The sequence below is a fragment of the Zingiber officinale genome, chromosome 10B (genome assembly GCF_018446385.1).
Source record: "Zingiber officinale cultivar Zhangliang chromosome 10B, Zo_v1.1, whole genome shotgun sequence".
NCBI classification, from domain to species: Eukaryota; Viridiplantae; Streptophyta; class Magnoliopsida; order Zingiberales; family Zingiberaceae; genus Zingiber; species Zingiber officinale.
This window is the reverse complement of record NC_056005.1, coordinates 4,286,029-4,310,927: the sequence shown is the minus strand read 5'-3', so window position 1 is coordinate 4,310,927 and position 24,899 is coordinate 4,286,029. Positions and strand designations below refer to the sequence as shown.

At 50.1% G+C, this 24,899-nt stretch overlaps 1 protein-coding gene across 1 annotated transcript; it reads left to right on the top strand.

Annotated features, from left to right (window-relative positions):
- Window positions 1-6,264: 6,264 nt before the first annotated feature.
- On the top strand, window positions 6,265-24,031 carry LOC122030391 (G-type lectin S-receptor-like serine/threonine-protein kinase SD2-5). The gene is made up of 3 exons (XM_042589598.1): window positions 6,265-6,393; window positions 22,623-22,662; window positions 22,782-24,031. Exons 1-3 carry the CDS (start codon window positions 6,265-6,267, stop codon window positions 24,029-24,031), a joined length of 1,419 nt encoding a protein of 472 aa, XP_042445532.1.
- The last annotated feature ends 868 nt before the right edge of the window (window positions 24,032-24,899 follow it).

The window sequence follows — 24,899 nt, the reverse complement described above, 5'->3', positions numbered from 1 at the left end:
CATTCGGCAGTTCGTCTTCTCGCCTTCAGACGGGATCAAATGGCGCGTGCAGGGAACTACGATGGGCGTGAAGATGGACGATCTGGGAGAGTTACTATCCTCATGTCCTAGGTCGGTCTTTCGTTATCATTCTCGGTTAGTTATGTGATTTGTAGTAGTTCTTGAGCCAGGCCCCGAGCGTTCGGTGGGAGGTTTATATCCGAGCCCGAGCTTGAAGATGAAGGCCCCGACCGTTCGGTAGGAGGATTATATCTGAGCCCGTGGCTGCCACGGGCTCGATGTGACCCCGGCGGCAGGGAGGATTATATCTGAGCCGGGGCTCGATGGCGAACCCCGAGCCGTTCGGTGGGAGGATTATATCTGAGCCGTGGCTGCTACGGGCTCGATGTGGCCCAGGCGGTGGGAGGATTATATGAGCGGGGCTCGATGGCGAAACCCCGGCGATCGTCCGGAGGATTATATTCAGCGATCATCGCGGTTTCGGACGATTCGGCGACCGGACATCATATGTCTATATCCCCCGTTCGGGTGAGCGGCCTTCACTGGTCACGGACCGATTCATGATCATCTATCTCCCCGTTCGGCGGCAGCGTTCGTCTGCATCTATCCATCCGATCGACATCATTTCGATCGCCTGCGTGTATCGTCGCCGGCGATTATCACCGATCGACATCATTCGATCGCCGCCGTCGATATCGTCCGCCGGCGATTATCCATCCGATCGACATCATTTGATGCGCGCGCGATATCGTCCGCGGCGGATTATCCGACCGATCGACATCATTCAGGTCGCACGCGCGATAGCGTCCGCCTGGCAGTTATCCGACCGATCGACATCATTCCGGTCGCACACGCGGTATCGTCCGCCCGGCATTTATCCGATCGATCGATCGATGTCATTTCGATCGCTCGCACGACAGCGTTCGTCTAGCATCTATCCATCCGATCGACTGCACTTCGATCATCCGGTCGGTATCTTCATGGTCGCGTACTAGGCATCGCTCGTCCTCTCGGTCTACCTGTTGTCCAGCGTGTTGTTCGGTCTGCTATGCTTGCACTCGTCATGCGCTTTTTGTTTTGTCGCTCATTTGATGTTTTGTCGTTCGCTCGGCCTCGGGCCGATTATCGACTTGATCCACTTGGCTTGATTACTATCTCATTCGACACCACTATTATAGCGACCGCTCGAGCGACATTATATTATTGGTTCAGCGATTTGGCTTTGACATCGAGAGTGGTTCAATTCTCTGCATTAGACTGTCCAGTCAGTCGGACTCACGCCTCCTTCGACTAGACTTGAAGGGGAGGCTTGTGATGCGGATAGTGTTGGGGGCAGAGAGGGAATAAGGAGGAAAAGAAAGGGCAATTTGGTCTTTTGGGAGGTTAAGGGTTTGTATTGAAAAAGCAGGCACGGTTCAACAGGATGAGGAGTTTTTTTCGGGCGCTGGCTTTCTCCGCCGCCAGCCAAGGAGAAGCTTGGGCGCCCTTCGCCGCCATCCTTGAGCATCGGTGGCTGTTCATAGTCCCCCTTCTTCCTCCTCCTCTCCTGCTGCTCACCGACTCCATCGCCGATCGCCACTGTCTTCGCCGTCTCTATCACAGCGTGCATAGCCCGCCGCTGGTAGCTTCCTCACGAGCTGCGCCGCCGCTTCACGCACGCAGCCGCTCCGGGCGTCGCCTTCCTTCTCCTCTCCCTCCGGCCGCAAGCACCTCCTCTTCTCCTCCTCGTGGTGCCGCCACCAGACGGGCACGACGCCGCCTCTCGCGGCTATCGCCGCCTCCGGCGGCCGGCGCTGCCTCCAACGGCCGGCGCCGCCTCCTGCGGCCTTTTTGGCCGCCGCCACCCTCGCACGCAACTCCTCCTCCACGCCCACCGTCACTCCCCCTCTTCTGGCCAACGCATACCTCTGCCGCCTCGTCGCCTCCGGCTTTCTTGACGCTACAAGTAGCCGTCATACGATGGGCTCAGGTTTGCGTATTCAGGCCTTCGCGCCAAGATTATGTTCGGCTGGAGCCGATGTGGATCCGGCCATCGTGTCATTGTATTTCATTCTTCGTACCATTATTATGCTTGTGAGTCATTCGTATTATCCGGCTTGCGTGCCGTGTGCCGGCCTGTGAGCCGCTGTATTGTTCCGGGCCGCTATGGCTCGATTAGTGACACGACCAGCTCATCCATCCTTCCGAGGGTGCCCCCCTGGGGCAGGGTATCTGTTCATTTTATTGCCATATTATTATGCGGTTACTTATATGTCTGTGGGATTCGCCTCGAGCACCGAGGTACCAGAGACCGGGGGAACCCGGTCGCTGGATACAGGTACAGTTGACCGGAGGAGGACTTCTGACGATCTGGTCAACGTCGAGGACAGCTCACCACCGGGTCATGAGGATGCGGTCAACCCTCCAGACACGACATTCCGGCAGGTTCGTCTTCTCAGCTTCCAGACAGGATCACCCGGCTAGAGGGGGTGAATAGTCGATCACCTAGTTTGATCGCTTCCTACTACTTTGTAGTATGCAACGGAAATACAAACAACACTAACAAGAAGAAACCTAATCTACAAGACAATGAACAAGAAGAAAACACACAAACCTGACATGTCTATGTAACGTGGTTCGGAGATAACCTACTCCTACTCTACGACTGGTCCGTAAGATGGACGATCCCGATTCGTCGATGGATAACTCTCCGAAAACCCGACTAGCTTAAACCTCCTTCTCGGTTGAGAAACGTCACCACAACCTTGATCCTTAGATCACAAGAAGAGCTTAGAGCACTTAGGAGATGATCCTGTCCGAGCGCTGAGTCGACGGACACTGGGGACATGGCACGCTCCGCTATCTCTGGCCGGCGATGAATATCTCCGATGGACCTACAAAGAAGTCGAGTCGGGAGGGGTTTCCCGACGACAACCCTCCGACGCTCAAGTCAGACTACGAGAAATGAGAGAGGCAGCGTAACTATGGCTACAGTGAGGATTGCGCATACCTTCGTCGACGTTTGGGGGTCCTTATATAGGACCCCGGGGAGGCGCGAGCATGCTTCTCGATACGTGCACGCTTCCCCAAACATACCTTAATGAGCGCATGTCAGAAAAGTACCCATGACGCCATTCCGCAATCGTCCGAGCATATCCCGGATGTGACGGTGGAAGCTTCCACCGTATGATCCTGTGTACGGCTCGACCGCCAACTCTGCTGCCTGTCGGCGGCAGATGTCTTGAGGATGATGTTATCCCTTGTCTCCTTTGTCCTCTTGCGCCTCCTGTCTGTTCCAGGGCCGAGCGGTTCGACCGCTAGGCAGGCATATCACTTCTGCCCCGATTGTAGGTATCGGTCCGACTGGGAGGACTTCCGGTCGTATGCTCAGATGAGATTGCTCCTGCCTGTCCTTGTTGCCTTGTGCCCCGGCCGAACGGACAGCCCGCTCGGCCCTGAAACCTTTTTACCTTGAGCATCGAAAACCCGACCCCTAGTCGGGTTGTCTTTCATTCGGCTCGGGGGATTCCCGGTCGGTCGGCCCTCTCAGTCCGATCGGTCGGGTCTCAGGGTTGAATCTCTTGACCTTTAACCTCCACGTGTCGTTGACCTTCCGCTAATGAGGGTCCCCCGTCCTTACCACCGGATCACATGCCTCCCTCTCAAGTCTAGTCGAAGGAAGCGCTAAGTCCGACTGACTGGACTGTCGGTCGGCCGGAGTGACACCGCTCTGCCACTTTTTGGAATGTTCCTCCTCACGACCGCTCGACCTCTTACTGCCGCTGGCTTTGCTACCGTGTCGACGGTCAACGCTGACGCCCTTCGGATCTCCTCGGAATTCGTACAAATCCTCTCTATTAAGACTGAGCACGCGCGCTGCGCGCCGTAATGGCGCTCATTAAATGCGCCCCTGTGGCATGGTGCCACGTGGAACCTCTGCTGGCATCATCGTACGACTTGGCGATGTGTCCGAGGGGACATCGGCAGTTTGAAATGAACGACCCGATGTGGGTCTCGGTTCCTGTGACCTGTATTCGACGGTCGAGGCCGATCAGGCCCGACCTTATAAAGCCTTCACCTTCTTCCTCCGCCGCACCTTTGCCTTCGCGTGTCCCGCAGCCTTCTTCGATGCTTCAGCGTTCCGACGACTCCGATTTTCCATTCTCCGACGATTCCCTGCCTCCTCCCTTCGATCCTCAACTTCTTTGTAAGGTTCTTCCGCCTTTCTTCTCTGTTTCCCTTGTGTTTTTTTGTCAAGTTCTTGTCTTCTGGTCGCCGTCCCCTTCATCGTCTTCTTCCTTCTGCCGTGTGCCTTTTTCTCGTCTTTTGCTTTCTTGCCCAGTCGGACAATGGCCAGTTCTTCCCGACCCACAGACCTCACTTTAGGCCCCTGGTATACTACCATGGAGTCTCGCTTCGATCGGCGCGACGCCGAGACCTTGCTTGATGGTTATGATATTCCATCCGACTTTGAACTCGTTCTACCCTCACCGTCCGCTCGGCCGCACAAACCACCGGGCGGAGCTATCTGTTTTTTTCGCGACCAATTCACAGCCAGTTTGTGGTTTCCTCTCCACCCCTTCTTCGTCGACGTTTGCAATTTCTTTGGTCTCCCGCTCGCCCAATTAGTTCCCAACACTTTTCGCCTTTTCTGTGGAGTGGTGGTATTGTTCAAGATACACCGCATTCCTCTCCGTCCGGAAATTTTTCATTATTTTTATTATCCCAAGCAGTCCGCGTTGGGTACCTATCTATTCTAGGCTCGGCCTGGCCTAGTCTTTTTTGATAAACTTCCCTCCTCCAATAAACACTGGAAGGAGTATTACTTTTATCTTCGTCTCCCCGAGCGGGCTCCCTTCCAAACCAAATGGCAGGTCGGACCGCCCACTTCTCCCGAGCTAAAAAGATTTAAGACCCAACCGGACTATCTTCAGGCCACGAACATGCTTGCCGGTCTGAAGCTCGACATCAACAAGCTTCTGCCTGAATGTGTGCTGTATATATTCGACATGAGTCCGAGCCGAACTCCACTCCCGAACAGCTTTGGTAAGAATTTCACTTGCGTATGTACTTTGAGTGCTAATTGATTTTCTTCTTTTTTCTTTGCAGTGAATATCGTCATGGAGTCCGTGATGCTCAGGATTTTAAAGAGAAAAGCGGAAGCGCTTTAGGCGGCAGCCGCCAAGGAGATGGAGCAACTGGGCATCACCCCGGTCGGCTCTCACGAGGGTGAGAGCGGGACAAACGCGGAGGAGTCAGCCGTTCATGCCTCCCCCGTGGAGGTGACGGGAGGCGCCACGTCAAACAAGGAACCGGCCGTCCAGGAGGAAGGCTCTGATCGGGACGGCGAGTGCCCGCTCAGACAAAAAAGGCGCCGAACGGAGACGCCGCTGCGATCGGCTACTTCCACTGTTCATGTGTCCGAGCGGACGGGATCCGATTCTCGTGGGAAAACCCCAATGGTGGAGGCATTATCCTCCGATCGGGATCCGTCTCAACTGAACCGGCCTGCCAACCCTATCGAGGTTGTGTCGGTCAGCACTCTTCCACCTGCCTCCCGCCGGGTCCAGCGCTCGGCCATTTTGTCCAAGTTCTCCCCTCGTCGAGATGTGGGCCGACGCTCAGGCCCGTGTTGCGATGATTCCGCTCGGCAACCTAGCCAACAGCCAAATGCAGCAGGCCACTGGGGTAAGTGTGTTTTCTTCCGAAGTCCTTTACGCCATCTTTCCGATCGGCTATTAATACTCCTATTTATGTCAGAGATGGGTGGAGGAGATCACTGTCGCCAACCGACTTGCCATGTCGGATGAAGAGCTGAAGAGGCTAAAGAGTTCGGGCGACACGTCCTCCCAGGGCCCCTCATATGCCGAGCTACAGAAAGAGCTCAAGAGGACCAAAGATTTGTTGGAGGCTGAGCGAAAGAAGATGGCCGACCAGGCCTATACGCTGGCCGAATTCGAAAAATAGGTCAAAACTTTTGACCGGAAAATAAGCCTGGCCACCGATCGGAAGAAGCAGGCTATCGCCGATCTGGATAAGAAAAACGTCGAGGCGCGGGCCCTGAAGGAACGAGTTAAGGAGTTGATTGAGCAGCTGGACGGCGAGAAGGCGGGCCGCTCGGGGGAGGCGACCAAACACAAGGACGAACTGAAGGTCTTGTAGGAGGCTCTTGAAGCTTCCCGAGCTGCCTTCAAGGAGTATCAAGAGGCCGAGCCAGGCCGGGTCGCAACCCTGAGACTGCAGCACATCCGCTCGAACGAATTTTCTGAGAAAGTCTGCGAGGGGATGTATACTGCCTTTGAGTTGGCCATTGCCGCCACGACGGACTATCTGAAGTCCAAGGGTCAGCTTCCCGACTCCGCTGCCATCCCGGCTAAAGACCACGCAACGCTCCTTTCTTCTATCCCGAAGCAGGTTTATAATTTCCTTGAATGAAGTGTTTCTTGTAATCACTCCGACCGACTCTAATGGCCTGAATTTTAATGAAGATATGCCGTCCTTTTGTTAGCTTACTCTTTTTTCGTTAAATCGCCAATACCCGTGTCTTCCGATCGGAGCGCGAACTACCACCGTTCGCGTCCCCCACCTTTCCTTCTCGTTAATCGTCTCTCGTCCTGCCTTCCTCGCTCTCAAAAGGAATTTTTCACGAAGTATTTTCTATAACTGGGCTGCTCATCTAAACACACCCACCTCTTTAAATGGAATTCCCGTTAGATGTTCGCGAAGTACCTTTTGTAACTTGACCTTTTGTAACTTGGCCAATCGGCCGCTCGGCTCATAGGCCGACCTTTTTATTATCTTCTTGCTGATCGACCCAGACGGAAGTACGTTATTATTTTCTTCTTGCCCCTAAGAACAAGGCTTGTCAATTGCTGGTGTTTACCACCGAGCCGAAGCCTGCATGACTTGTCCCATTCAGGCCGTTTATAATCGCCGGTCTGACTCTAAGATTTAACGTCGCTGCTCGACGGTCTTCCGGTCGGAGGGTTTAGAGTGGCCGATTCAACTCTAAGATTTAACGTCGCTGCTCGACGGTCTTTCGGCCGGAGGGTTTATAGTCGCCGGTTCGACTCTAAGATTTAACGTCGCTGCTCGACGGTCTTCCGGCCGGAGGGTTTATAGTCGCCGGTTCGACTCTAAGATTTAACGTCGCTGCTCGACGGTCTTCCGGCCGGAGGGTTTATAGTCGCCGGTTCGACTCTAAGATTTAACGTCGTTGCTCGACGGTCTTCCGGCCGGAGGGTTTATAGTCGCTGGTTCGACTCTAAGATTTAACGTCGCTGCTCGACGGTCTTCCGGTCGGAGGATTTATAGTCGCCGATTCGACTCTAAGATTTAACGTCACTGCTCGACGGTCTTCCGGCCGGAGGGTTTATAGTCGCCGGTTCGACTCCAAGATTTAACGTCACTGCTCGACGGTCTTCCGGCCGGAGGGTTTATAGTCGCCGTTTCGACTCTAAGATTTAACGTCGCTGCTCGACGGTCTTCCGGCCGAAGGATTTATAGTCGCCGGTTCGACTCTAAGATTTAACGTCGCTGCTCGATGGTCTTCCGACATAACTTGGATAATATACGCCCGGCTCAACGGCACGGGGTCTCCACTATGCCTTCATGCAGCTACCCGCTTGGCGCACAATGCTCATGCCTTTGCTTTGTTCTTATAACTTTCATTCCTGCAACCAAAGGATACATCCGAACGGAATATTCATGAAATATATTACATCGGCGCACCTTTCATCCGGCTCGATAGAGCTGGAGGTGGTTTGCACTCCATGGTCTCTCCAGCTGCTGTCCATCCTCATCCTCCAAGTAGTAGGCTCCCGATCGGAGCTTCTCGACGACTTGGAAGGGTCCTGCCCAGGGAGCCTCCAGCTTGCCTACGTCCCCGACCGGCTTCACTTTCTTCTAGACCAAGTCACCCACCTGGAATGCTCGGGGAATCACGCGGCGGTTGTAGTTCTGCTTCATTCTCTGCCTGTAGACCATCAGCCGGACGGACGCTTTGGCTCGCTCCTCGTCGATCAAGTCCAATTCTAGCTGCCTCCGGTCAGAATTATCCTCGTCGTAGTTCTGGATCCGGACGAACTCTACGCCGACTTCGACTGGGACGACCGTCTCGCCTCCATACACCAGGTGGAACGGCGTTACTCCCGTTCCCTCCTTAGGGGTCGTGCGAATAGCCCATAGGACTCCCGGCAGCTCGTCCACCTAGCTTCCTCCCATGTGGTCGAGTCGAGCCCGAAGAATTCAGAGGATCTCCCGGTTGGCTACTTCGGCTTGACCGTTACTTTGGGGATACGCCACAAACGTGAAGTGCTGCTCAATGCCATATCCCTCGCACCATTCCTCGAGCTGCTTTCCGACGAACTGTCGCCCGTCGTCCGACACGAGCCGACACGGAATGCCGAACCGACAGATGATGTGTTACCAGATGAATTTCTTGACCATCTGCTCGGTTATCTTAGCCAATGGCTCAGCCTCCACCCACTTGGAGAAGTAATCGACTGCCACCAATAGGAACCTCCGTTGTCCGGTCGCCATAGGGAAAGGTCCTACAATGTCCATGCCCCACTGGTTAAACGGGCAGTACACTGTGGACGCTTTCATTTCCTCCGCGGGCTTATGAGAGAAACTGTGGTACTTCTGACAAGAAAGGCATGTTGCGACGGTCCGAGCGACGTTCTCGTGTAGAGTTGGCCAGAAGTATCCGGCTAACAGGATCTTCCTAGCCAAAGATCGGCCGCCCGGATGACCTTCGCAAGATCCTTGGTGTACCTCTTGGAGAATGTACACGGCGTCTTCCGAACCGACACACTTCAGCAGAGGTCGGGAGAAAGCCTTTTTGTAAAGCTGATCTCCGATGAGTGTGAAGCGGTCGGCTCTCCTCCTCAGTAGCTGAGCTTCATCCCGATCGGATGGCGTGGCACCTGAGCGCAAAAACTCCATGATGGCTGTTCTCCAATCGCTCGGGAATGTGAGGCCTTCCATCCGGTCCACGTGCGCTACCAAGGATGCTTGCTCGATTGGTTGCTGGATGACGACCGACGATATAGAGCTTGCGAGCTTGGCTAATTCATCTGCCGCCTGGTTCTCCGTTCGGGGTATCTTCTGGACCACCACCTCGGTGAAGTTGGTCTTGAGTTTTTCAAAGGCCTCCGTGTATAGCCTGAGTCTTGCACTATTTATCTCAAAGGCGCCCCTGAGTTGTTGAGCGGCTAGCTGGGAATCCGAGTGGATCATCACCCGGCTGGCTCCAACATGCCGTGCAGACTGCAGTTCGACTATGAGGGTTTCATACTCTGCCTCATTATTTGTTGCCTGATCGCCGAGCGGGGTTGGTATTGGATGTCGAATTCGCTTAGCTCCGTTGTCCACTTGATGAGCCGTCCGGATGCTTCAGGGTTTAGGAGTGCTCTTCCCAACGGGCTGTTCGTCATCACAATAATGGTGTGCACCAAAAAGTAGGGGCATAACCTCCGAGCGGCAAGGACCAAGGCGAAGGCCAACTTCTCGAGACTGGTGTAGCGAGACTCAGCATCCTTTAAGATATGTCTTAAGAAGTACACAGGCTGTTCTTCCTCGTTCGGCCTTACTAATGCCGAGCCCACAGCATGCTCGGTTGAAGATAAATAAATGCGGAGTGGCTCGCCTACGACCGGTTTTGCCAACATGGGTAAGGAATTCAGGTAAGTCTTCAGTTCCTTGAATGCCCGATCGCACTCCTCATCCCATTGAAACTTGGTAGTTTTACGCAGAATCTTGAAGAACGGCAGACTCCAGTCGGCGGTCTTAGAGATAAACCTTGACAGCGTCGTTATTCGACCGGTGAGATGCTGTACCTCTCGAAGATTTATGGGAGGCGACATGTCTTGCAATGCCTTTATCTTGCTGGGGTTCATCTCTATGCCTCGCTCGGTCACGATGCAACCCAGGAAGCGCCCGCCTTTTGCTCCGAACAGGATCTTTTGAGGGTTAAGCTTGACTCCGTATCTTCTTAATGTTTGGAAAGTCTCCTCTATATCCGCATAGAGATCTGCCACCCGGAAGGACTTGATAAGTATGTCATCCACGTACACTTCCAAGTTGCGTCCGATCCGCCTCAATACCCCTGCTCATCGACACTGTAGGTAGCTCCATTCTTCAACTTAACGACATTACGTTGTAGCGAGGTGTCGCCGCTGACAAAGCCGACCTTCTCCGGTCTTCTCCAAGGCACTTGATGGTAGCCTTGGTATGCATCCAACATGCATATCGCTTCGCACCGACCGTGGAGTCTACCGGTTGATCGATCCGGGGGTGAAGTCCTTCGCATGACTTATTCAGTCCCTGAATCTATGCAGACTCTCCACTTGTTGCCCGGCTTGGAGACCAAAATCACATTTGCGAGCCAACTTGGGAATGCACTTCCTTGTGGTCGGCCTCGTTTTCTACCTCCGCCTGATAATTACATTCTCGCCGCTAAAGTCCTCTCTTCCTTTGCTTCACCTGCCGAGCGTCATGTTGTGCCACGCTTGGTGAGACCCCCGCCCCTGGCCCACTGCCAAGACGTCATGGTTTCGGAGGCATTTGATCGCCTTTTCCGGGTTCTCCTCCGTGCCGGATGCTATGAAGGTGGTGGCCTCCGGTCGGGAAGAGTCAATCTGCACCTCCTTTTCTTCGTAAACCAAAGAAGGTGGTTTTTCGGTTATAGCATTTACCTCGACTCGCGGCACTTTCCGAGCGGACTTAGCTTCGGCTCGGACCATCTCCACATAGCATCTTCGAGCTGCCAACTGGTCTCCCCGCACCTCCCCTACTCGATCTTCCACCGGGAACTTGATCTTCTGGCAGAAGGTAGAGACGACTGCCCGGAACTCGTTGAGAGCCAGTCGCCCCAAGATAACGTTGTACGCAGAAGGAGCATCAACCACGATGAAGCTGGTGGTCCTTGTCCTTCTGAGCGGCCTCTCTCCCAACGAGATAGCCAGCCGGACCTGGCCGATCGGCAAGACTTCATTCCCAGTGAACCCGTAGAGGGTGGTTGTCATTGGCAGTAATTCAGCTCGGTCGATTTGCAGTTGGTCGAAGGCCTTCTTGAATATTATGTTGACCGAGCTGCCTGTGTCAATGAAAATGTGGTGAATAGTGTAGTTAGCTATTATCGCTCGAATGATCATGGCGTCATCGTGCGGGACTTCGACTCCCTCGAGGTCCCTAGGCCCGAAGCTGATCTCGGGTCCGCTCGCCCTCTCCTGGATGTAGCGGACCGCGTGTATCCTCAGCTGCCTTGCGTGTGTCTTTCTGGCTCTATTGGAGTCTCCTCCGGTTGGGCCTCCGGCAATGATGTTGATCTCGCCTCGAGATGCGTTGCCCCTATTCTCCTCCTCTCGAGCGGATGGTCGAGGTCGTTCATGCGACGCCCGATGGTAGGCTCCGGACTGCTGACGATGCTGCCGCTCGGGGGATCTCCTTTCTATTCTTTGAACGGGGCTCCATTGTCGATGTCGCCGGTCTGGTGAAGGTGATCGGCGACGGTAGCTCTTTGGCGCAGGATGAGTGATGGGGGGGGGGGGGGGGGGGGCCCCGACAGTCGCGGGTGTTGTGAGTAACTGACTGATGGAGTGAACAAAACATCAGGGTCCATACCTTCCCCTTGGGCTTGGGACGATCGGCCGAGACTTGCTGGATGGCGTGCGGCCGAGTGTGCTGATGAGGACGGGCTGCTTCGGCTCACGGTCCTCTGGGGGGCTGGTGATTGACGGGTTGCTTCCGCTCGGCGGAGGCTAGTTGGTCCGTCAAGGCTTCCTTTCTTCTCGCCGCCTGGGCTTCCTCCACATTGATGTATTCGTTGGCCTTATGCAACATATGGTCATAGTCCCGGGGCGGCTTCCGGATGAGCGAGCGGAAGAAATCACCGTCCACGAGCCCTTGCGTGAACGCGTTCATTATTGTTTCCGAGGTGACCGTTGGAATGTCCATGGCCCTGGTTGAAGCGTTGGATGTAAGCTCGGAGCGACTCCCTCGTGCCTTGCTTGATGGCGAACAGATTGACGTTGGTTTTCTGGTGGCGCTTGCTGCTCGCAAAATGATGGAGGAACGCCGTTCGGAATTCTTTGAAACTCGTGATAGATCCGTCCGGCAACCTCCTGAACCACCGATGCGCCGATCCCGAAAGGGTGGTGAGGAACACTCGGCACTTCACACCATCTGTGTATTGATGCAGAGTGGCAGTGCTGTCGAACTTACCCAGATGGTCGTCTGGGTCGGTTGTCCCGTTGTATTCCCCGATCACAGGGGGCACATAATGCTTCGGCAGTGGATCACGCAGGATGGTATCTGAGAACTGACGGTTGATCCGCTCGGGTGACGCGTCCGTTCGGGGCGCTTTTCCTTTTCTGACGTCTCGGACGGGTGCTTCATCTGATGAAGATCCTTTGTCCTGATTAGCTTGCGCGACCTCCGAGGGCGTCTGGAATAAAGCCGATGAAAAGGTATCGGGGCGGGCGACGCCCCCATCTGGGTGCCGGTCAGTCCCTTATTTTAACCCCATATTGAGAGCTGCTCCGGCCGCTCTTCGAGTGCCGCTCGGCCCCCCGATGCTGATGTCGCCTGCTGCGCTGCCCGCTCGGCCTGAGCTTTCTGCTGCTCTCCACGATTTTTGCTGCTCGCGCTTGGATGAGTGCGTCGAGTTCTTCTGAGGAGAGCGTCACCATGAGTTGGCGTCCAACTTCTTCCATCGTCTCCGCTCGGATTCAGGTGCGTTCCCACAGACGGCGCCTATTTGATCCTGTCCGAGCGCTGAGTCGACGGACACTGGGGACGTGGCACGCTCCGCTGTCTCTGGCCGGCGATGAATATCTCCGATGGACCTGCAAAGAAGCCGAGTCGGGAGGGGTTTCCCGACGACAACCCTCCGACGCTCAAGTCAGGCTACAAGAAATGAGAGAGACAACGTAACTGTAGCTACAGTGAGGATTGTGCATACCTTCGTCGACATCTGGGGGTCCTTATATAGGACCCCGGGGAGGCACAGGCACGCTTCTCGATGCATGCACGCTTCCCCAAACATACCTTAACGAGCCCATGTCAGAAAAGTATCCCTGGCGTCATTCCGCAATCGTCCGAGCATATCCCGGATGTGACGGTGGAAGCTGTGTACGGCTCGGCCGCCAACCCTGCTGCCTGTCGGCAGCAGATGTCTCGAGGATGATGTTATCCCCTGTCTCCTTTGTCCTCTTGCGCCTCCTGTCTGTTCCAGGGCCGAGCGGTTTGACCGCTAGACAGGCATATCACTTCTGCCCCGGTTGTAGGTATCGGTCCGACTGGGAGGACTCCCGGTCGTATGCTCGGATGAGATTGCTCCTGCCTGTCCTTGTTGCTTTGTGCCCCGACCGAACGGACAGCCCGCTCAGCCCTGAAACCTTTTTACCTTGAGCATCGGAAACCCGACCCCTAGTCGGGTTGTCTTTCATTTGGCTCCGGGGATTCTCGGCCGGTCGGCCCTCTCAGTCCGGTTGGTCGGGTCTTAGGGTTGAATCTCTTGACCTTAGACCTCCACGTGTCGTTGACCTTCTGCCAACGAGGGTCCCCCGTCCTTACTGTTAGGATCCTTCGTACTCGGCTAGAGAGGGGGGGTGTGAATAGCCGCCCCAAATCGATCGCGTTTCTTCCTACACTTTGTTAGCGCAGCGGAAAAACAAACAAGGAAACGAAAACAAGAAGATCAAACCTCAACGCGTCGATGTAACGAGGTTCGGAGATGATACTCCTACTCCTCGGCGTGTCCGTAAGGTGGACGAAGCCTCTCAATCCGTCGGTGGATGAGTCCCCGGAGAACCGGCTAATAATATACTCCTTGTGGGTGGAGAAACCTCACCACAATCTTTTGCAACAGCAAACAAAGGAGTACAACAATAGAGACAATAAACAAGAACAATAGAAATTGTAAAACACTTGCTTGCCTCTTGTTGTCGACTGGAACCTTGATGAAGCAGCAGCTTCTCAGATCCAGCAGCTAGAACACCAGCAGGAAACTCACGCAGAGCTTCAGCAGCGATGAGAGCTCAGCAAAGCTCAAGAGCACACCAGCAGCTCAGTAGTCGAAGAGCAGAAGCTCAAGAAGAAAGGAAGATTTTTTTCCTGTAGAAGCCCTCAGCCCCTTTATACCTGCGAAGGAGAAACAGCGAAGAAACTAGCCGTTGCAACGCAACGGCTAGAACCCTGATCGGTCCATGGACCGATCAGTTCATACCGATCGGTCCTCCGCATCGATCAGCCAGCTGCATGCACCTTCAGCAGACGATCGGTCCGCTGGACCGATCAGCTCGTCCCGATCGGTCCCCGCACCGATCCCGCCTCCCACCTCCTGACGGTCAGAGAATCGTCCTGATCGGCCGTGGAGACCGATCAGATACACCTGATCGGTCCCTAGACCGATCAGGAGCTTTTTCTCTCGCTTCGATTGCTTTCGACGGTCCGTGGACCGATCAGAACTCCACAGATGCCATCGGTGGAATCTGATCGGTCACCGACCGATCAGAAACATCGAGACACCGATCGGTCTCATGACCGATCCAACTCCTAGGTTTAGAGTGCCCTCTAACCTAGTTCGGAGAACGAGCTACCAAGCCCTCTCCGACTCCATATGCCAAGCTTCACTCACTTGGACTTAACAACACCGATGTCCGATCACCCTTGATCCATCCGGATTTTCCCTTGCCTGACTCACCGTGACTTTCACCTAGCTTCACTCACTAGGGTTTTCACACCGCCTAACATCCCAGTAGGACTTTCTCACCGCCTGCTTCACTCACCGGGACTTTCCAACCGCCTAACATCCCAATTAGGACTTTCCCATTCACGTCACTCACCAGGACTTTCCACACCGCCTAACATCCCAGTTAGGACTTTCCCACCGCCTCGCTTCACTCACGGGACCTTTCCACACCGCCTAACATCCCGCTTAGGACTTTCTCATTCACCTAGCTTCACTCACTAGATTTTCACCGGCTTCACTCACCGATTTTCCCAATACCCGGCTTCACTCACTGGGACTTTTCCCTGCTAAGTTTCACTCACTTGGTCTTTCACCTGGCTTCACTCGTCGTTTCCCATTGCCAAGCTTCACTACTTGGACTTTCCCTTGCCTAACTTCCTGCTGGACTTTCCAGTCAAGTCTCTCAACTTTGACCTACTTGACTCTTCTTTTCCGTTGCCAAGTCTCCATACTTGGACTTTTTCCCGAATCAGGTCAACCAGGTCAACCTTGACCTATGGTTACACCAATAATCTCCCAACCATCTATTCTTGTCCCATATCAAGAATAGAACTCTCTCACGAGTGTCAAACATCAACATGCAACTCAACTAGGTCAACCTTGACCTAAGGTTGCACCCATCTTCCCAAGTCAAACATCAAAATACAACTCGAGTCACGTCAACTCGAGTCGGGTCAACCAGGTCAACCTTGACCTAAGGTTGCACCAACAATCTCCCCCTTTTTGATGTTTGACAAAACCATAATCAAGTTAGGTTAACCCGATAACCTAACTTAGGTTTTCAATCATCTTCCAATGTCCAATGTTCTTTCCTTGAACATTCTCTGGACATTCTCCCCTTAGGTTAACCCAATAACCTAACTTGGGCTCTCCAATAATTCTCCCCTTTTTGACATACATCAAAAGAATTCCAATGTTCTTCCTTGAACATTCCTTGACATTCTTTCCTAGCTTAGGTTAACCCGATAACCTAACTTGCTCCAATAATTCTCCAATGAACCTTTTTGACACACATCAAAAGAAAAGGAGAGTATCAAGGTCAAGAATTTCCTTCTTCTGAAAGTCCCATACCTTTCATTGAAACTCTTAATTTCCCCCTTGATACTAAACTCAACAATCAATTTAGTGATAATCCCATATCACTAATCCTCAAAAGTCTTAAGGAGTACAAACTCCCCCTAAAAGTCAACTCCTCTTGACAATTAGGTAAAACTCCCCCTAAAGGTCAACTCCCCCTTGACCATTGCACCAACAATGTCTTTGTGAGTTCCAAACCTTTAGAAATTCATAAAACCCAACTTCTAGCTGAACTTTCAGACAACAGACTGAAATCAGGCAAGTTGGCACGCCCTGATCGGTCACCGGACCGATCAGGACTCCTCTGGATCGGTCCAGTGACCGATCCACAACTGCTTGGACCGATCAGACTCCCTTCTGATCGGTCCACAACCTCTGATTTCTGTTTCTGAATTTCCTTCCGAAATTCAGAAACCTCTAAAAAATCACAGAAAATTCGAAAAATTGTGAAATTTTGAGGATACATTCCTCATAACATATACTATCATGGAAAAATAGTTTTAGATGAAAATAGTTTCCATTTTCAAATCTTGATACAAAATTCGAAAACTTTGAAATAGTTCAAAGTTAACTCAACTTTGTATCACAATGTTCAATGATGAATGCTATCACTAGAAAAGCTTCATCAAGGTTTTTCAAATCAATTTTAAAACGCTTTTAAAACCATTTGAATTTAGGACCATAATCTTAGGGCTAGATGTACATGACTTGTACACAAACTTTCCCTATGATCCTTAATTTCTTGAATTAGGGTCATCTAGGTACAAGGACTATGCACCTTGATCCTAACTCATGATCCTAATATCTCACACACATCTAAGGTGTATCAAACCACATTCAAGTCAATTTGATGTGAGATATGAGTTAAGGTCAACTTAGGCTAAGTTCTCATGCATTTTCTAAACACCAATTTGATCTCAATATCAAATTATATGTTTGTCCTTAAATCAATTTCATTGATTATGATGCAAGAGATGATGACATGGCATAAAATGGTATCATAAATGAAAACATGTGCCAATGTCATGATGTCATGGCATAAAGTTTGAAACTTAAATAAACATGACATAAAAAAACTAGCCTAAGCATTATCATGACATTTCAAATGATAATAAAACTAAACATGATGTCATGACATGTGAGGGCAAACAATCATGGCAAGATTTAGCATAAATAAATATACCTAGATTACCTATCTAAGTATCCTTAACCACTTGGCTAACTTCAAATTTAATCCTATATTACCCCAAAATGCCAAAATTCTAATTTTGACACTTCTTGAACTCTAGATTAATTCATGCCACTTAAAGATCAAATTTATCCTCAAAACTTGGCATGTTTCATTTTTCCTCAAGAGTTCTCTAGATTTTCCCAAATTGTGCCAATTGAGATTAAAAATGAAATTTCCAATCTTTAGGCACATTTAACTCTTCAAAGGAGTAAATGATAATTCCATTTCATTTTCAAAAGTTCTCAAAACCTTGAAAATGCTCCTTGAGTGTCAATTTCCTCAAAGTTGGGTTAACTACCCTTCTAATCGGAGTTGACACTCTCTAACCCATCTATGGGGTAGAGAAGATGCTCCTAGGAACCCAATACCTATTCGAGCTCATTGGGTTCACTAAATATTCACTAGGGATAACTTCCCTAGCAACCCTCCTAATGACCCTCTTAGGCTTTGAAGCCTTGGTCATTTGGGACTCATCAAGATCAACTCTAGGGGTGACTCCCCTTGTGACCTTGGTGGTGGTCTTCCTAGCCCTAGGTTTTGTTCCATAATCGAATGGAACATTATGATAAGTGAGCTTGACCATTTGGGACTTAGGTTTGTGACCCAAACCTTTCTTGTCCTTGGACTTGGGTTTTTGACTCTTAAACCCTAGAGATGACTTCTCCATGTTCTTAAGAGTCTTTTCAAAGTATCAAGTCTTGACTTCAAGACTTGATTCTCCTTCTCTAATACCTCAATTTTTGATTTATCACTCTTCCTTGAGGTATTCCTAGGCATATGTCTAGTTGATTTAGGATTCCTACCTAGGTTATCCTTAGCCTTAGATGGGTTGATCCTAGGGTTAGCCTTTCTAGAATTATCCTTATCTAGATTCATATGTTTAGCTCCTAAGCACATGTATTGATTCCTAAGGTTATCATGCTTGTTATTATCGACAAGTGCAATAAAATTCCTAGCATGCATTTTATTAGAATTGCAAAAATGAACCTTAGAGGTTACCTTAGGGTTTGCCTTAGCTCCCCCTTTACATGTGTTTGGCCTCTTGTCCTTGTGAGGTTGCCTCCCCCTTGGACATTGACTCCTATAGTGTCCCCTTTGCTTGCATTGGAAGCACACGATGTGCTCCTTGCCCTTGCGTTTCGGGACTCCGGCTTCCTTGACCTTTGGCGCCGGTGGAGTCTTTCTTACCCTCTTTGGACACTTACTCTTGTAATGTCCATGTTCCCTACACTCAAAACACATTATGTGTAATTTGCTTGAAATCACAGTGTTTGAGTTACCTAGGGTTGTGGATGGAGATGAGCTTTCTTCTTCAACCCTTCCGGAGGTGGAAACTTCTTCTTCTTGCTCCGAACTTGAGCAAGAGGAACTCTCCTCCTCTTCTTCCTTGGATGTTGAGTAGCCCTCAACTCCCAATTCGCTCCCTCCATGATGTGAGCTACTTGACTCACTATGCTCCTCTTCATGGCTTGAAGTGGAGCTCTCCTCATGGTACTTGGCCAAGTTATCCCACAACTCCTTGGCATTGTTGTATTTACCTATCTTACACAAAATATTAGTAGGTAATGAAAATTCAATTGTTTTCGTTACCTCTTCGTTGATTTCGGATTTGTGAATTTGTTCTCCGGTCCACTCCTTCTTCTCAAGAGGTTTTCCTTCCCTATCCACCGGAGGAGAAAAGCCTTCTTGTACACAAAACCAATTCATTATGTTAGTCATAAGAAAGTACTTCATCCTTACCTTCCAATATGCGAAGTCGCCGCATTCGTAGAAGGGTGGAATGGTGACGTCTTCTCCATAGAGATCCATTCTCTAGCTTTGCTCCCACGGGTGTTGATCCGATGAAGAGCGGCCTCGCTCTGATACCACTTGTTAGGATCCTTCGTACTCGGCTAGAGAGGGGGGGTGTGAATAGCCGCCCCAAATCGATCGCGTTTCTTCCTACACTTCGTTAGCGCAGCGGAAAAACAAACAAGGAAACGAAAACAAGAAGATCAAACCTCAACGCGTCGATGTAACGAGGTTCGGAGATGATACTCCTACTCCTCGGCGTGTCCGTAAGGTGGACGAAGCCTCTCAATCCGTCGGTGGATGAGTCCCCGGAGAACCGGCTAATAATATACTCTTTGTGGGTGGAGAAACCTCACCACAATCTTTTGCAACAGCAAACAAAGGAGTACAACAATAGAGACAATAAACAAGAACAATAGAAATTGTAAAACACTTGCTTGCCTCTTGTTGTCGACTGGAACCTTGATGAAGCAGCAGCTTCTCGGATCCAAAGCTAGAACACCAGCAGGAAACTCACGCGAGCTTCAGCAGCGATGAGAGCTCAGCAAAGAGCACACCAGCAGCTCGATAGTCGAAGAGCGAAGCTCAAGAAGAAAGGAAGATTTTTTTCGTAGAAGCCCTCACCCCTTTATACCGCGAAGGAGAAGCAATGAAGAAACTAGCCGCTGTAACGCTTAGAACCCTGATCGGCTCATGACCGATCAGTTCCCTATCGGTCCTCCGATCCGATCAGCCTGCACGATCGATCGTCTGCGGACCGATCAGTCATTCCCGATCGGTCCCGGACCGATCCCGCCTCCCGGTCTCTGACCGATCAGAGAGTCTCCTGATCGGTCGTGAGACCGATCAGGCATACACCGATCGGTCCCTAGACCGATCGGGAGCTCCTTTCCGCTCTGGACATTGCCCGATCGGTCTGTGGACCGATCAGAACTCCAGTATGCTATCGAGTGGAATCTGATCGGTCACCGGACCGATCGAGGAAACCCTTCCCTGATCGGTCTGGACCGATCCAACTCCTAGGTTTAGAGTGCCCCTCTAACCTAGTTCGGAGAACGAGCTACCAAGCCCTCTCCGACTCCATATGCCAAGCTTCACTCACTTGGACTTAACAACACCAGATGTCCGATCACCCTTGATCCATCTGGATTTTCCCTTGCCCGGCTTCACTCACCAGGACTTTCACCTAGCTTCACTCACTAGGGTTTTCACACTGCCTAACATCCCAGTTAGGACTTTCTCACTGCCTGGCTTCACTCACCAGGACTTTCCAACTGCCTAACATCCCAATTAGGACTTTCCCACTGCCTGGCTTCACTCACCAGGACTTTCCACACTGCCTAACATCCCAGTTAGGACTTTCCCACTGCCTGGCTTCACTCACCAGGACTTTCCACACTGCCTAACATCCCAGTTAGGACTTTCTCATTCACCTAGCTTCACTCACTAGGATTTTCACCTGGCTTCACTCACCAGGATTTTCCCGAATGCCTGGCTTCACTCACCAGGACTTTTCCCCGTGCCAAACTTCCTGTTTGGACTTCTCCGTGCCAAGTCTCCATACTTGGACTTTTCCAGTGCCAAGTCTCCATACTTGGACTTTTCCCGTGCCAAGCTCCCTGCTTGGACTTTTCCAGTGCCAAGTCTCCATACTTGGACTTTTCCAGTGCCAAGCTCCCTGCTTGGGCTTTTCCGTTGCCAAGTCTCCATACTTGGACTTTTTCCCGAATCAGGTCAACCAGGTCAACCTTGACCTATGGTTACACCAATAATCTCCCAACCATCTATTCTTGTCCCATATCAAGAATAGAACTCTCTCACGAGTGTCAAACATCAACATGCAACTCAACTAGGTCAACCTTGACCTAAGGTTGCACCGACAATCTTCCCAAGTCAAACATCAAAATACAACTCGAGTCACGTCAACTCGAGTCGGGTCAACCAGGTCAACCTTGACCTAAGGTTGCACCAACACTTACCACCGGATTAGGAGACTTCTAATAGACTTTAACCAAGTCTATTTCGTCTACCTTGCCCCACCCTAAGCTCTCTTAAATAGAGTTCAGGAGGAAATACTTAGCTATGTTTTCCGCCACTAGTTGACTGGTTAAAACACCAGTTGACTGATCAAAAGTGGATTTCGACCATTACAGGCTAACGACTCAATACCAGTTAACTGATGCAAACACTAGTCGACTGCTTCACATGGGTTGAGCAAACAAAGGCATTCTGTTCGCTCCCCAAGTGACTGAGCTTGTACCAATAGACTGGTATAACCACTAGTCGACTGGTCAAATCCTAACCCTAGGGTTTTAACCTTCAAGTACATTCACTCAACACTCATCCTTGCCTGACCAATCTAGACCTAGCCTTCTAGCTTCCTCTATCAGCCTTGCGTCCCTCGGATGCTTCCTCATCCTTCACGGCTTGCCTTCAAGAGCTTTCTTCAGTCGTTTCTTTTGTTATCGGGTCTTCCATTGCCAAGAGGCTCTTCACTTCTGGGACTTCAACCATAGTCGGCTGCTTCACATGGGTTGAGCGAACAAAGACATTCTATTCGCTCCTCGAGTGACTGAGCCTGTACCAATAGACTGGTACAACCACCAGTTGACTGGTCAAACCCTAACCCTAGGGTTTTAACCTCCAAGTACATTCACTCAACACTCATCCTTGCCTGACCAATCTAGACCTAGCCTTCTAGCTTCCTCCATCAGCCTTGCGTCCCTCGGATGCTTCCTCATCCTTCATGGCTTGCCTTCAAGAGCTTTCTTCAGTCGTTTCTTTTGTTATCGGCTCTTCCATTGCCAAGAGGCTCCTCACCTCTGGGGCTTCAACCATCGCCAAGTCACACTTGGACTTACATTGCCAAGACTACATACTTGGACTTATACCGTCAAGACTTACACTTGGACTTTCCTATACCTACACACTCAATAGGCACATTAAATACAATAATAAACTTAACTTAAACCTTTACCCAAATATCAAAATCTAGGGTACCTAGATTGCTCCAACACAATACAGAGATGACATTATTAATTAGCTCCTGTATTTCTAAGATCAGGATCTAGTCATAGTCTCAGTTTAAGTTTCTAAAATGGACCTAAATCGGACCAGCGCCTACAGCCCCACCGGGACTCATACTTACTAGATTAATCTCCTCAAATGACTTACCTCACTTACCATTTGTAGTCACTTGATTTGTCTTTTGAGCCACCAGATCTTCCTGTCGGAATCACACATCCGGACTTCAACCAATCATCTAGAATCCAACATCCAAACTAGATTTTAACCAACTATCAGGTCCCGCAGACCTAGCAGGACTTCTTGCCAAAATCGTACATCTGGACTTCAATCTAGTGTCAGGTCATCTAGACTCGTCAATTCCTACACACTCGGTAAAAAGGTTAGACAAACATAATATCTAATTTTAATCTATTTATTATTTATACAAATTTAAATTTGATCATTGATGCTAATTACACCAATATCTGATCGTGCACCAACAAGAAGTTTGAAGAGATTTTTTTTCCCTCGTAGATATGCATACTCGGCATCCCTTGGGGCCACTGGAACACGTTATGGATAAGCTAATGCATGGAATAATCAGAACTTACATTACATTACATTTCCACTCGCATTGGAACTATAAAAACTCTTCAAATTCAATAGAGATCCTCGTCCTCCTTCCTCCTTGTGACAATTGATTTCCTCTCCTCGGTCCCCATAACGTCGATTGATTCCTGAAGTTTTTCTTTTTCATCCTGTTTTTTTTTTTTTTTCCATCAGCATGTCCGATTCCAGTGGCGACGGATCCGCAGCCACAGCGGTTGGTAAGAACACTACAGCTTCTTGCAATCCTGTTCATCGATCGCCTTCACGAACACTGCTAGCTCTCGTGGTATTAAAACTCTAGACCTTTGATGTGCAATTAAATTAATCTCGCAGTACTATCATCGGTGATCAGCATCGTCTTCTTCGTCGTCGTCGTCGTGCTAATCTGCAAGTGCATCAGCAAGCTTGGCTCACCGGTGATCAACGTCAACGCAGCAATCCCGGTGGCATCGTCGACGACTCCATCCTATCCTACGATTACCAACGAGAAAATTTTGAATAAAACGGTGGAGGATTTCCTGAATGAAATAGCCGGAGAGAAGCCCATCAGATTCACTTCTCAGCAGCTCGATCTCTTCACCGGCAATTACGCCACCCAACTGGGGGCCGGCGGATTCGGATCAGTGTACAAAGGCAAATTTCCCAACGGCGTGCCCGTGGCGGTCAAGGTCTTCCGCTGCCATTTGGACAATAGCGTCAAGGAGCAGTTCATGGCGGAAGTGGGCACGATGGGGAGAACCTACCACATCAATCTCGTCCGCCTCTACGGCTTCTGCTTCGACGCCGCCGTGAGAGCACTCGTGTACGAGTACATGGAGAAAGGTTCCCTAGACAAATACTTGTACGACAAGGACCAAAAGCTGAATTGGGAGACGCTGCACGAGGTAGCCACCGGCACGGCCAAGGGAATCAGGTACCTGCACGAGGAGTGCCAACAGAAGATCATTCACTACGATATTAAGCCAGGGAACATTCTCCTCGACTCCAATTTCAATCCCAAAGTGGCCGATTTCGGACTAGCCAAGCTGATGAACAGGGTGGCCAGCCACGTCACCTTGACCGGAAACAGGGGTACGCCCGGCTACATGGCGCCGGAGATATGGATGAATTTGCCGGTGACGCACAAGTGCGACGTGTACAGTTTTGGGATGCTGTTGTTTGACGTAGTAGGGAGGAAGTGGAACCGCGGTGCTGCCACCGGCAGCGGCACTGAGAGCCTGCGGTGGTTTCCCAAGTTCGTGTATCAGAAATTCGAGGGCGGCGCGTTGGGGGAGATCATATCCAGCTGTGAGATCGAGGAAGACAACAGAGAGGAGGCGGAGAGGATGTGCAAGGTGGCTTTGTGGTGCGTGCAGATGAACGCGGACGCGAGGCCTCCGATGAGCAAGGTGGTGAAGATGTTGGAAGGGGAGATGGAGATCGTTCCGGTGCCCATGAATGATCCATTTCCCTATTTGAACGGAGCAGGTCCGGAATTTGATGTGTGGAACGATGGCGGCACCACCACCGGCTCGTCGTTGAGCAATTACAGTGCGACTACGCCCATCATGCGCAAATATGAGATCGGAATCGAAACTCACTAGTGAATTTTATTGCAAATGCTACCTAAATTATATCTGTATGCGTAAATAAATTATATTTGAAATGTTACATTATTTGATTGGCCCTATCAAAATTTATCTACAATATTTAGTGAGTAAGACCATTTATATGTTTATGTTTGTTCTCTCTCTTAGAAACTCTTGATAATAGGATGCCAATTTCGAAGGATGTCTTTCGTAGCATTGAATCATGTTCGAGTTCATGATAAGTGTTGTTGATCAAATCGTGCATGATTTAGAAAGTGTGAAGACTGATTCTACTATAGAGATATAGAGATCTGAAACAGAGGATCATTTGGAAATACATGTTTGTACTCTTTCTACAGTTGAGTTTTGTGAATGACTCCGTAAGGACTAGGAGACAATAATATTGTATTCAATTACTCTGCCGTTCAGTTGGGGGACGACAAGCGATCATCCATCACGAGCACATCATTTTTAACCTGATATATTTGTAATTGAACGCTAGATGGAAAGGTCAATGGATCATGTACGTTAAAACAGTGATGGTTCAAGACTGACAAATATAATCTGTCTTCTCCATTTATTTTTAATTGTTACGGCTGGACGGCAGGAGGATTCATTGAATTTTAAAAATTAATTTTATTGTTTTTTTAAAAAATTGAGTTTTTTTTATTTATATTTTAGTTATTTTTAATAATTTCTATCTGAACCATTTTTAAATTTTAATTCCGTTTATAATGTTAAGATTTGAGTCTTTTTTTCTCCTTTTAAGATTTTTTTTATTTTTTTACCCATTAGATTTAGAGTTTATATAAATAATTATTTAGTTGATATTTAGTGAAAAAATTTTGGATTAATAATATTTTTTTAGCAATACCTATTATTT

Excerpts from the sequence above, each read along its gene's own strand:
- LOC122030391 (XM_042589598.1), top strand. The coding sequence starts at position 6,265 with ATGTATACTGCCTTTGAGTTGGCCATTGCCGCCACGACGGACTATCTG. Across the intron at positions 6,394-22,622 it reads TTTCTTCTATCCCGAAGCAG|CATGTCCGATTCCAGTGGCG; the intron begins GTTTATAATTTC and ends TTTTTCCATCAG. Across the intron at positions 22,663-22,781 it reads ACGGATCCGCAGCCACAGCG|TACTATCATCGGTGATCAGC; the intron begins GTTGGTAAGAAC and ends TTAATCTCGCAG.